The 14,498-nt window shown below is 41.8% G+C and overlaps 1 protein-coding gene across 1 annotated transcript; it reads left to right on the top strand.

Moving 5' to 3' along the window:
- Nucleotides 1–602: 602 nt before the first annotated feature.
- On the top strand, nt 603–14,145 carry LOC139762273 (uncharacterized). The gene is made up of 2 exons (XM_071686867.1): nt 603–2,821; nt 13,021–14,145. The coding sequence occupies exon 1, from the start codon at nt 1,281–1,283 to the stop codon at nt 2,286–2,288; it is 1,008 nt and encodes a 335-aa protein (XP_071542968.1). The 5' UTR covers nt 603–1,280; the 3' UTR covers nt 2,289–2,821; nt 13,021–14,145.
- The last annotated feature ends 353 nt before the right edge of the window (nt 14,146–14,498 follow it).

The raw sequence follows: 14,498 nt of genomic DNA, 5'->3' as shown, positions 1-14,498 counted from the left end.
CTAGCTTGAAGGGGATGGTCGTAAGCTTGGATAGGATCTCATCTGGATCGCTATCCTTGCTTAAACATATTTTATATAGATATTTATTAGTAGGGGATTGAATAACCCTACTGGGACGGACCTCAGTGGTCTTAAATACAATCGTTAGTAATTCGAACGTGTAAAGAGGGGACTTTCTGTTTTGATAGATTTTAAACGAATGTCAGGAGGCATGATGGCATCAATGTCCTAATGCCGAGGAAACGTAGGTGAGGGACCACAACCCCACTCCAGGGAGGACCCTGCACTATCACAGGGTAACCCAGGAGGCTCGGCGGGAGTGGTAAGAATGTGAGGGTCTCAACCCCGTTAGGTGAGAACAGGTCCACACCAAGCCTCCGCTCCTCAGGAAGTAATTTTCCTGAATGGTGTGGGGAAGCTGGGGTAGAAATTGTTCAAGCCTAACGGTCGAGAGATGTTGGATGATGGATGGTAAAAAAGATAGAAAAAAGCACGAGAGAAATGGACTGGAGGCAACGTAGGGTGGAGAGTGAGTTGGCTTTATATCCCACACTCTAGCCAAGGTCAGTCTCTCTCTGGTGTTCACTCGCAAAGCATCTCATTGTGTCACGGACGGCAGTTGTGGACTGACAGGGTGAGCTACACTGTGTTATAAACGTGTTATGGTGATACAGAAGACTGCAGCATGGAGGGACAACCAGGGCCATATTCTCCGTGCAGCGAAACCTCCTCAAACAGTTTTGACAACAGGAGACAGAAGGTCATAAACACAAGAAAAACCCTTCAAATGTCCTGAGTGTCAGAAAAGCTATACGAAACATGTCTATCTTCATAGGCACATGAAATCACATACTTTTGAAAAGACATATCAGTGTAAAGAATACCAGAGTATCTTCTCCCGTAAGAACAACTTAGTGTTGCAGATGAAAGTTCACATTGGACAAAAGCAATATCAGTGTTCAGAGCGTCAAAAGTAATTTTTCTAAAAAATGTGATTTAAAGAAACACTTGAGAATCCATACTGGTGAGAACCCATACCAATGTTCAGAATGTCAAAAAAGTTTTTCTTTTAAAAGTAGGTTAGTGACACACCTGAGAGTTCACACGGGCGAGAAGCCATACCAATGTTCAGAATGTCAGAAAAGTTTTTCTCAGAAAAGTAGTTTAGTGACACACCTGAGAGTTCACACGGGCGAGAAGCCATAGCAATGTTCAGAATGTCAAAAAACTTTTTCTCAGAAAAGTGAATTAGTGAGAACCCGAGAGTTCACACCGGCGAGATGCCATACCGATGTTCAGAATGTCAAAAAAGTTTTACTTTAAAAAGTGGGTTAGTGACACACCCGAGAGTTCACACCTGCGAGAAGCCATACCAATGTTCAGAATGTCAAAAAAGTTTTTCTCAGAAAAGTGATTTAGTTCAACACCTGAGAGTTCACACAGGCGAGAAGCCATACCAATGTTCAGAATGTCAAAAAACTTTTTCTCAGAAAAGTAATTTAGTGACACACCTGAGAGTTCACACAGGTGAGAAGCCATACCAATGTTCAGAATGTCGAAAAAGTTTTTCTCACAAATGTGAATTAGTGAGACACCAGAGAGTTCATACAGGCGAGAAGCCATACCAATGTGCAGAATGTCAAAAAACTTTTTCTCAGAAAAGTAATTTAGTGACACACCTGAGAGTTCACACAGGTGAGAAGCCATACCAATGTTCAGAATGCCAAGAAACCTCTTCTCAGAAAATTGATTTAGTAAGACACCTGAGATTTCACACAGGTGAGAAGCCATACCAATGTTCAGAATGTCGAAAAAGTTTTTCTCACAAATGTGAATTAGTGAGACACCAGAGAGTTCATACAGGCGAGAAGCCATACCAATGTTCAGAATGTCAAAAAAGTCTTTCTCAGAAAAGTGATTTAGTTCAACAGCTGAGAGTTCACACAGGTGAGAAGCCATACCAATGTTCAGAATGTCAAAAAACTTTTTCTCAGAAAAGCAATTTAGTGACACACCTGAGACTTCACACAGGCGAGAAGCCATACCAATGTTCAGAATGTCAAAAAAGTTTTTCTCAGAAAAGTAATTTAGTGACACACGTGAGAGTTCACACAGGCGAGAAGCCATACCAATGTTCAGAATGTCAAAAAAGTTTTTCTCAGAAAAGTAATTTAGTGACACACCTGAGACTTCACACAGGCGAGAAGCCATACCAATGTTCAGAATGTCAAAAAACTTTTTCTCAGAAAAGCAATTTAGTGACACACCTGAGACTTCACACAGGCTAAAAGCCATGCCAATGTTCAGAATATCAAAAACAATTCTATAACACAGGTAATTTAGTAAAACGTCTGAGAGTTCACACAGCCGAGAAGCCAAACAAGTAAAAAGAATATCAAAATACCTTTTCTGGTTTAACTACTTAAGTGACACATCGGGATTTTACACAAGCGAGGAACCATAATAGTGTTCAGAATGTCAAGAAACTCTCCCTGGTAAAAGTGCTTTAGTCAGACACCTGAGAGTTCACAAGGCAAGAAGCCATACCGGTGTTCAGAATGTCAAAAACAATTTTCTTGAAGAGGTGATTAAGGAAGCCATCGGAGAGTTCACACAGGGCAGAAACGATGCTTATGTTCAGAAGGTCCTAAATGTTTCTCCCGAAAAAGCAGTATAGTAAAACGCAAGGTAGTTGAACGCATCCCAGATCTCATGTGTTGAGAACCGGCCACGACCTGCGTGTAGTGGAGCGACCCATGACGTCACACACATCTTTCCCAAGATCACAGAGGACCCGCCTGGGAGGTTAGGCGGCAAACAGGTGAGACCCCACACTCATAAACAAATGATACTGTTTCATCTCTGGTAATATACTAGTATTTCTGTAAAATGATATTATATATATATATATATATATATATATATATATATATATATATATATATATATATATATATATATATATATATATATATATTTATTTATTTATTTATTCTTTATTTATTTTGCTTTGTCGCTGTCTCCCGCGTTTGCGAGGTAGCGCAAGGAAACAGACGAAAGAAATGGCCCAACCCCCCCCCCCCCCATACACATGTATATACATACGTCCACACACGCAAATATACATACCTACACAGCTTTCCATGGTTTACCCCAGACGCTTCACATGCCTTGATTCAATCCACTGACAGCACGTCAACCCCGGTATACCACATCGCTCCAATTCACTCTATTCCTTGCCCTCCTTTCACCCTCCTGCATGTTCAGGCCCCGATCACACAAAATCTTTTTCACTCCATCTTTCCACCTCCAATTTGGTCTCCCTCTTCTCCTCGTTCCCTCCACCTCCGACACATATATCCTATTGGTCAATCTTTCCTCACTCATTCTCTCCATGTGCCCAAACCACTTCAAAACACCCTCTTCTGCTCTCTCAACCACGCTCTTTTTATTTTCACACATCTCTCTTACCCTTACGTTACTCACTCGATCAAACCACCTCACACCACACATTGTCCTCAAACATCTCATTTCCAGCACATCCATCCTCCTGCGCACAACTCTATCCACAGCCCACGCCTCGCAACCATACAACATTGTTGGAACCACTATTCCTTCAAACATACCCATTTTTGCTTTCCGAGATAATGTTCTCGACTTCCACACATTCTTCAAGGCCCCCAGAATTTTCGCCCCCTCCCCCACCCTATGATCCACTTCCGCTTCCATGGTTCCATCCGCTGCCAGATCCACTCCCAGATATCTAAAACACTTCACTTCCTCCAGTTTTTCTCCATTCAAACTCACCTCCCAATTGACTTGACCCTCAACCCTGCTGTACCTAATAACCTTGCTCTTATTCACATTTACTCTTAACTTTCTTCTTCCACACACTTTACCAAACTCAGTCACCAGCTTCTGCAGTTTCTCACATGAATCAGCCACCAGCGCTGTATCATCAGCGAACAACAACTGACTCACTTCCCAAGCTCTCTCATCCCCAACAGACTTCATACTTGCCCCTCTTTCCAAAACTCTTGCATTTACCTCCCTAACAACCCCATCCATAAACAAATTAAACAACCATGGAGACATCACACACCCCTGCCGCAAACCTACATTCACTGAGAACCAATCACTTTCCTCTCTTCCTACACGTACACATGCCTTACATCCTCGATAAAAACTTTTCACTGCTTCTAACAACTTTCCTCCCACACCATAAATTACAGAGGTATAAGTTTGTTGAGTATTCCTGGTAAATTATATGGGAGGGTATTGATTGAGAGGGTGAAGGCATGTACAGAGCATCAGATTGGGGAAGAGCAGTGTGGTTTCAGAAGTGGTAGAGGATGTGTGGATCAGGTGTTTGCTTTGAAGAATGTATGTGAGAAATACTTAGAAAAGCAAATGGATTTGTATGTAGCATTTATGGATCTGGAGAAGGCATATGATAGAGTTGATAGAGATGCTCTGTGGAAGGTATTAAGAATATATATATATATATATGGCCCACCAGCCAGGCTCGGGGCATCACCATCATTTTGATGAATGCTGGCCTGAACCCTTGCTTGCTTAATTCAAAATGAAGTGCATTAAGAAGTTGCAGCAAATGATGGAGAAGAATTATACTTGAGCATACAGGTGCTTGACCAGGAGGCATCATGATTTGTAGACACTGCCAATCCCTCCTCAGATAAGTCAGCAGAGCGTGCAATCTCAACCCTCTTGTTCAGATCAACAGCCCCATCTATTCCAAGGACAGACTTAAATGAAACATTTAAGCAATTAAAAGTTGTCACCAACAACAAAACTATTAAAGAAATGCGGAACAAAAATAAGGGGATCAAAAAACAGCTGCAAGTTAATTCATCTGAAATAAACAACACCTCTAAAAAATGGATAGGAAATGCTTCAAGATATATATATATATATATATACCTGGTGCGTTGTTTACCCTCGAGACGCACCATGAGGGCTTCCCTGGTGGTGGTGGTCTGCAGGATAAGCCGTTCTTCAGCAGTCTTCCCAAGCCCTTCCGCGGACCACAGACCCCATTCTCCGGCCCAGCCAGACGATCCGGTACTCCACCTCGACCCGGACCACATCCTGTAGGACCACAGAACGTCAAACGAAGACCACAGTTTCAGGCCAACCCTCCTCCTCCGGCCAAGCAGCAAGACTCACCCAGCGAGGAGAAGCAGGTGGTCGCTCATTAAGGGTGCGAAAGTAGGAGTCTAGCAGTTCATCACCCACAGACGCGGGAAACGGCGATCAAATTTAAAGAGGGAAGTCAGCACCACAAGTAAAGCATCCTCCTCGAAGGCTCAGAGTGGGGTGCCTAAATGTGTGTGGATGTAACCAAGATGTGAAGACCCTTACTGGAAAAACAATCACTCTTGAAGTAGAACCTTCAGACACAATTGAAAATGTGAAGGAAAATAGTGAAATTGGAGAAAAATGTAGCTTAGACATTGAAGCTTATTGATACAGTGGTTAAATTGATGAGAACTGCTATTGACGTTTGTGTAAATAAATTATACATTTCCTTTTTTCCATAGCCAGAGGTTGAACCATTATGTGACATTCATTTTTTTCATTCATTTCAAGCTAGAAGTTTCAGTTTTCTAAATTGTTTCTTACATTTCTCATATGTATATATATGTATGTGTGTGTGTGTGTATATGTGCGTATGTATGTGTATGTGTGTGTATGTGTATATGTATATATATATGTATATTATCCCTGGGGATAGGGGTGAAAGAATACTTCCCACGTATTCCTCGCGTGTCGTAGAAAGCGACTAGAGGGGACGGGAGCGGGGGGCCAGAAATCCTCCCCTCCTTGTATTAACTTTCTAAGATGGGAAACAGAAGAAGGAGTCACGCGGGGAGTGCTCATCCTCCTCGAAGGCTCAGAGTGGGGTGCCTAAATGTGTGTGGATGTAACCAAGATGTGAAAAAAGGAGAGATAGGTAGTATGTTTGAGGAAAGGAACCTGGATGTTTTGGCTCTGAGTGAAACGAAGCTCAAGGGTAAAGGGGAAGAGTGGTTTGGGAATGTCTGGGGAGTAAAGTCAGGGGTTAGTGAGAGGACAAGAGCAAGGGAAGGAGTAGCAATACTCCTGAAACAGGAGTTGTGGGAGTATGTGATAGAGTGTAAGAAAGTAAATTCTCGATTAATATGGGTAAAACTGAAAGTTGATGGAGAGAGGTGGGTGATTATTGGTGCATATGCACCTGGGCATGAGAAGAAAGATCAAGAGAGGCAAGTGTTTTGGGAGCAGCTGAATGAGTGTGTTAGTGGTTTTGATGCACGAGACCGGGTCATAGTGATGGGTGATTTGAATGCAAAGGTGAGTAATGTGGCAGTTGAGGGAATAATTGGTATACATGGGGTGTTCAGTGTTGTAAATGAAAATGGTGAAGAGCTTGTAGATTTATGTGCTGAAAAAGGACTGATGATTGGGAATACCTGGTTTAAAAAGCGAGATATACATAAGTATACTTATGTAAGTAGGAGAGATGGCCAGAGAGCGTCATTGGATTACGTGTTAATTGACAGGCGTGCGAAAGAGAGACTTTTGGATGTTAATGTGCAGAGAGGTGCAACTGGAGGGATGTCTGATCATTATCTTGTGGAGGCTAAGGTGAAGATTTGTATGGGTTTTCAGAAAAGAAGAGTGAATGTTGGGGTGAAGAGGGTGGTGAGAGTAAGTGAGCTTGAGAAAGAGACCTGTGTGAGGAAGTACCAGGAGAGACTGAGTACAGAATGGAAAAAGGTGAGAACAATGGAAGTAAGGGGAGTGGGGGAGGAATGGGATGTATTTAGGGAATCAGTGATGGATTGCGCAAAAGATGCTTGTGGCATGAGAAGAGTGGGAGGTGGGTTGATTAGAAAGGGTAGTGAGTGGTGGGATGAAGAAGTAAGAGTATTAGTGACAGAGAAGAGAGAGGCATTTGGACGATTTTTGCAGGGAAAAAATGCAATTGAGTGGGAGATGTATAAAAGAAAGAGACAGGAGGTCAAGAGAAAGGTGCAAGAGGTGAAAAAAAGGGCAAATGAGAGTTGGGGTGAGAGAGTATCATTAAATTTTAGGGAGAATAAAAAGATGTTCTGGAAGGAGGTAAATAAAGTGCGTAAGACAAGGGAGCAAATGGGAACTTCAGTGAAGGGCGCAAATGAGGAGGTGAAAACAAGTAGTGGTGATGTGAGAAGGAGAGGGAGTGAGTATTTTGAAGGTTTGTTGAATGTGTTTGATGATAGAGTGGCAGATATAGGGTGTTTTGGTCGAGGTGGTGTGCAAAGTGAGAGGGTTAGGGAAAATGATTTGGTAAACAGAGAAGAGGTAGTGAAAGCTTTGCGGAAGATGAAAGCCGGCAAGGCAGCAGGTTTGGATGGTATTGCAGTGGAATTTATTAAAAAAGGAGGTGACTGTATTGTTGACTGGTTGGTAAGGTTATTTAATGTATGTATGACTCATGGTGAGGTGCCTGAGGATTGGCGGAATGCGTGCATAGTGCCATTGTACAAAGGCAAAGCGGATAAGAGTGAGTGCTCAAATTACAGAGGTATAAGTTTGTTGAGTATTCCTGGTAAATTATATGGGAGGGTATTGATTGAGAGGGGGAAGGCATGTACAGAGCATCAGATTGGGGAAGAGCAGTGTGGTTTCAGAAGTGGTAGAGGATGTGTGGATCAGGTGTTTGCTTTGAAGAATGTATGTGAGAAATACTTAGAAAAGCAAATGGATTTGTATGTAGCATTTATGGATCTGGAGAAGGCATATGATAGAGTTGATAGAGATGCTCTGTGGAAGGTATTAAGAATATATGGTGTGGGAGGAAAGTTGTTAGAAGCAGTGAAAAGTTTTTATCGAGGATGTAAGGCATGTGTACGTGTAGGAAGAGAGGAAAGTGATTGGTTCTCAGTGAATGTAGGTTTGCGGCAGGGGTGTGTGATGTCTCCATGGTTGTTTAATTTGTTTATGGATGGGGTTGTTAGGGAGGTAAATGCAAGAGTTTTGGAAAGAGGGGCAAGTATGAAGTCTGTTGGGGATGAGAGAGCTTGGGAAGTGAGTCAGTTGTTGTTCGCTGATGATACAGCGCTGGTGGCTGATTCATGTGAGAAACTGCAGAAGCTGGTGACTGAGTTTGGAAAAGTGTGTGGAAGAAGAAAGTTAAGAGTAAATGTGAATAAGAGCAAGGTTATTAGGTACAGTAGGGTTGAGGGTCAAGTCAATTGGGAGGTGAGTTTGAATGGAGAAAAACTGGAGGAAGTGAAGTGTTTTAGATATCTGGGAGTGGATCTGGCAGCGGATGGAACCATGGAAGCGGAAGTGGATCATAGGGTGGGGGAGGGGGCGAAAATCCTGGGGGCCTTGAAGAATGTGTGGAAGTCGAGAACATTATCTCGGAAAGCAAAAATGGGTATGTTTGAAGGAATAGTGGTTCCAACAATGTTGTATGGTTGCGAGGCGTGGGCTATGGATAGAGTTGTGCGCAGGAGGATGGATGTGCTGGAAATGAGATGTTTGAGGACAATGTGTGGTGTGAGGTGGTTTGATCGAGTGAGTAACGTAAGGGTAAGAGAGATGTGTGGAAATAAAAAGAGCGTGGTTGAGAGAGCAGAAGAGGGTGTTTAGAAGTGGTTTGGGCACATAGAGAGGATGAGTGAGGAAAGATTGACCAAGAGGATATATGTGTCGGAGGTGGAGGGAACAAGGAGAAGAGGGAGACCAAATTGGAGGTGGAAAGATGGAGTGAAAAAGATTTTGTGTGATCGGGGCCTGAACATGCAGGAGGGTGAAAGGAGGGCAAGGAATAGAGTGAATTGGAGCGATGTGGTATACCGGGGTTGACGTGCTGTCAGTGGATTGAATCAAGGCATGTGAAGCGTCTGGGGTAAACCATGGAAAGCTGTGTAGGTATGTATATTTGCGTGTGTGGACGTATGTATATACATGTGTAGGGGGGTGGGTTGGGCCATTTCTTTCGTCTGTTTCCTTGCGCTACCTCGCAAACGCGGGAGACAGCGACAAAGTATAATAAAATATAAATAATAAATATATATATATATATATATATATATATATATATATATATATATATATATATATATATATATATATATATATATATATATATTCTTTTTCTTTCTTTTAAACTATTCGCCATTTGCCGCGTTAGCGAGGTAGCGTTAAGAACTGAGGACTGGGCCTTTTTTGGAATATCCTCACCTGGCCCCCTCTGTTCCTTCTTTTGGGAAAAAAAAAAAAAAACGAGAGGGGAGGATTTCCAGCCCCCCGCTCCCTCCCCTTTTAGTCGCCTTCTACGACATGCAGGGAATACGTGGGAAGTATTCTTAATCCCCTATCCCCAGGGATAATATATATATATATATATTTTTTTTTTTTTCCATACTATTCGCCATTTCCCGCGATAGCGAGGTAGCGTTAAGAACAGAGGACTGGGCCTTTGAGGGAATACCCTCACCTGGCCCCCTTCTCTGTTCCTTTTTTTGGAAAAAAAAAAAAAAAAAAAAAACGAGAGGGGAGGATTTCTAGCCCCCCGCTCCCTTCCCTTTTAGTCGCCTTCTACGACACGCAGGGAATACGTGGGAAGTATTCTTTCTCCCCTATCCCCAGGGATAATATATATATATATATATATATATATATATATATATATATATATATATATATATATATATGGTTGTTTAATTTGTTTATGGATGGGATTGTTAGGGAGGTAAATGCAAGAGTTTTGGAAAGAGGGGCAAGTATGAAGTCTGTTGGGGATGAGAGAGCTTGGGAGGTGAGTCAGTTGTTGTTCGCTGATGATACAACGCTGGTGGCTGATTCATATGAGAAACTGCAGAAGCTGGTGACTGAGTTTGGAAAAGTGTGTGGAAGAAGAAAGTTAAGAGTAAATGTGAATAAGAGCAAGGTTATTAGGTACAGTAGGGTTGAGGGTCAAGTCAATTGGGAGGTGAGTTTGAATGGAGAAAAACTGGAGGAAGTGAAGTGTTTTAGATATCTGGGAGTGGATCTGGCAGCGGATGGAACCATGGAAGCGGAAGTGGATCATAGGGTGGGGGAGGGGGCGAAAATCCTGGGGGCCTTGAAGAATGTGTGGAAGTCGAGAACATTATCTCGGAAAGCAAAAATGGGTATGTTTGAAGGAATAGTGGTTCCAACAATGTTGTATGGTTGCGAGGCGTGGGCTATGGATAGAGTTGTGCGCAGGAGGATGGATGTGCTGGAAATGAGATGTTTGAGGACAATGTGTGGTGTGAGGTGGTTTGATCGAGTGAGTAACGTAAGGGTAAGAGAGATGTGTGGAAATAAAAAGAGCGTGGTTGAGAGAGCAGAAGAGGGTGTTTTGAAGTGGTTTGGGCACATGGAGAGGATGAGTGAGGAAAGATTGACCAAGAGGATATATGTGTCGGAGGTGGAGGGAACAAGGAGAAGAGGGAGACCAAATTGGAGGTGGAAAGATGGAGTGAAAAAGATTTTGTGTGATCGGGGCCTGAACATGCAGGAGGGTGAAAGGAGGGCAAGGAATAGAGTGAATTGGAGCGATGTGGTATACCGGGGTTGACGTGCTGTCGGTGGATTGAAGCAGGGCATGTGAAGCGTCTGGGGTAAACCATGGAAAGCTGTGTAGGTATGTATATTTGCGTGTGTGGACGTATGTATATACATGTGTATGGGGGGTGGGTTGGGCCATTTCTTTCGTCTGTTTCCTTGCGCTACCTCGCAAACGCGGGAGACAGCGAGAAAGTATAATAAAAAAAAATAATAATATATATATATATATATATATATATATATATATATATATATATATATATATATATATATATATATATATATATATATATTAGAAAGTTTGGATGAAAAAAATCGTCATTTTTTAATGTTTGTACCGGTTTATAAGTATGTTTGTACCGGTTTATAAGTATGTTTGTACCGGTTTATAAGTATGTTTGTACCGGTTTATAAGTATGTTTGTACCGGTTTATAAGTATGTTTGTACCGGTTTATAAGTATGTTTGTACCGGTTTATAAGTATGTTTGTACCGGTTTATAAGTATGTTTGTACCGGTTTATAAGTATGTTTGTACCGGTTTATAAGTATGTTTGTTCTATCTCTGGGATTGATTTTTAATATTAACGCCTATACGAGAAAACTGTCTAGATACATACAAAGGTATTATCAGGGATACATAGTCCAACTGTATTATAGAGTATATTACAAAACTACATACCATAAGAACATGAGAAGTAAGGACACTGCAAGAGGCGTATTGGCCCGAGCTAGGCAGGTCCTGAGTCTGTCCACAAACCAACTGCCTGTACCCATAAACACATCCAACCTTCGTTTAAAGCTAACTAAAGAACTAACTTCAACTACTGTACTTGACAGCTTGTTCCATAAATCTACTACCCTATTCCCGAACCAATATCTACCCACATCCGACCTGAATCTATCTAAATCCATTATTTTTGGTCCTACCCAGTGGCGTCATTCTAAGAACTTTATTCATGTTACCTCTATGTATGGTCTTCACCTATTCAAAAACTTCATTCACATCCCCTCTAGACCTTCTCCTCTTAAATGACTGCAAATTCAGCCTTTTTTACCTTTCTTCATAAGTGAGGTTTCTAATTCCAGGAATCATTTATGTTATTCGCATTTGTGCTCTCTCTCTCTCTCTCTCTCTCTCTCTCTCTCTCTCTCTCTCTCTCTCTCTCTCTCTCTCTCTCTCTCTCTCTCTCTCTCTCTCTCTCTCTCTCTCTCTAATAATCATTATTAGCTGCATAGTATGGAGCCCAAAACTAAACCGCATGATTCAAATGTGAGTCTCACCAATTCAAGATAATGTTGTAATAATACTCTAGGAGTCTCATTGCTAACAGTCCCATTAATGAACCCAAACAAACTATTAGCCTTATTACACACTTTAATACATTGTTGCCGCGGCTTAAGATCCTCGCTCACTCCACCTGAAGTACGTGGAATTGTTGATCTGATTAACATGTAATGGCAGACCTGAAAATACACACACACACACACACACACACACACACACACACACACACACACAGACACACACAGACACACACACACACACACACACACACTCACACACACACACACACACACACACACACAAACACACACACACACACACACACGTACAAATTCTCTCTACTTCTCTCTTTTCATTTCTCGCATATTTTATTTTTTGCATTATACACAATAACTACTCCTATATTTGTTCTCTTTACTCGTATATTTCAATAAGGTAAATTAAAGCTTAAGTCCATGTAATTTGTTTAGTAAATTGTAATGAGATCTTTTTTCCCTCTGTGTCTGTTGGACCCGAGGAAAGTAAAACCATTCCTCATTATTGACAATAGTGTTTTAGGGTTAAGTAAGCAATGGTTTCATCAATATAGACTTTGGTAAAGAGAAATTGATATCAAATCTAAGAAGTTCATGATCAGGCAAATAAATGATCCTAGCCCTCTTAGCAAAATCTAATCTATTATTTACATTATATGGCGAGATTCTTTTTCCTTTAACGTAGCTGAGATGCCCCTACCCTCAAAAACTTTCATTGATTTAATAAAACTTTGTTGACAATAACGTTTTCCAAGTTGCTGAGGCTGATTCTTATTGAACGAAATTCGGTTTAGCCATGATAAATTCCCTCACTCCCATTCTCAGTAACTTATTCATGGAATACTGAGATCCAAACTTCAGTTAGTAACAGTCCAAAAATATGGTTAAGATACGTTAACGATGTGTGGTTCTTATGGCCATCTTACCAAGATCATGATGTTTTCTTTAATGAATTACGATTCATCCCACCATCAAGTTTAAGACTAAATGGAAACACAAAGGCAAATCACCCTTCCTTAATGTGGTGATAATTAGGTATTTTGATTAGTTATCCTTTAAGATCTACAGGAAGCCTACCAGTGCTGAGAGTTATATTCATTATTTTTCAGGATGTGGGAAAACAGGATCCCAGCTCCAGGTGTGGTGTGCAGGAACAGTTCCCCAGTGCTACGTCTGGTGTGTGAGGGACACAATACCTATGTGTGAGATGTGATGTGTGAAGGAACGCCATGCCCAAGCAGAGATACGGAACTCTTATCACAGTATCCTCATCCCGGTACAAGCTTGCGGTGTGTGGGACATAGTACTACCTGCCAGGTCTGGTATGTGAGGAACAGAGTACCTCAGTGCCAGTGCAATACTGGTGAGTGTGAGATGAAATGGCTTAGTGTCATATGTGGTGTGTCGTGAGACAGTACCCCAGTGTAAGTGTAGGTGTGGTGTTACACCGTCCTAGTGCCTTGTGGGTGTCTGGTAACACAGTACCCCAGTGTCGGTGTAGGTGTGGTGGTACAGCGCTCAGGTGCCAACACTACCTTCCTTCACCACCTACGTACACTACTCACCCTCACTGCCGACCTACAAGACCTTCCTTCACTACGGTGAGGTGTCTGGTGACATCAGTACCCCGGTGTTAGTGTAGGTATGGTATGGTGGTACACGACCCTCGTGACAGGTGTGGTGTGTGGTGAGACACTACCACAGATTTAGTGTATGTGTGGTGCCACAGGACCCTTGTGCCAGGTGCAGTGCCTAGTGACACAGTACCACAGTGCTAAGCCTGTTGTGTAGTGACACAATCGGCAAGCTTCTCTGCAGGTCTGGTCTGCAGAGACACGTTGCCAGTCTTGATGTTTGAGGACATTATGCTTGGCTTATGGGAAATTCATTATCTTGTACCATCCATGATGAGTGTAGAATACAGCAGCCCAGTGCCTGGTCTAGTGTGTGGTAGGCACACTGCCTCACCCTCAGGTCTGGTCTATAGTAACATAGTTGTCACCCTCTTGCTCACATATGATCATCTCTGGTGGGTGTCTGCGGCTTAAGCAACTTTATGTTCACAACCTTTTGATCAAATATATACATTACGGCCTCAGTAGACTGTGCCATAGATTACTTGATTTGTAAAAACTCTCAATACAGAAATATCAATTGTTTTGGAACAAAGTATTGATCTACCGTGTTTACTCTATTAGTGATATGTTATCAAAATAGATTGCCTTTTGATTAATCACTTCACTTTTTATTTGCCTGATCAGCAGTATGTCATGTCACTTGCATCTACTTATAAAAGCAACAGCAGGACACATGTTATTTACAATGAAAATTAACTATGCATAATGGTATGTACAGACGTGTAGTACAGTATATAGAGAGCCTCAACATTAAGCCAGGAGAACTCAGGTTACTGTCTGCAAGCACATAAGGCGAAGTTCCTGAAGGAAACGTGATTTTTCATTAAAATAAGCTTACTGTGGGTAAGTTGTCTGTTTATTGCCATTAGACTGTGTAGAAAACCTTAATACTTATGTGTGGTGGTAACGGGTGCCAACAGTTTGCAATGTTATACTTGTCGCTGCACCTA

This window comes from Panulirus ornatus, chromosome 43, assembly GCF_036320965.1.
Source record: "Panulirus ornatus isolate Po-2019 chromosome 43, ASM3632096v1, whole genome shotgun sequence".
Classification (NCBI taxonomy): Eukaryota; Metazoa; Arthropoda; class Malacostraca; order Decapoda; family Palinuridae; genus Panulirus; species Panulirus ornatus.
Note: the sequence above shows the minus strand (reverse complement) of the source record. Positions and strands in the feature narration are given on the sequence as shown.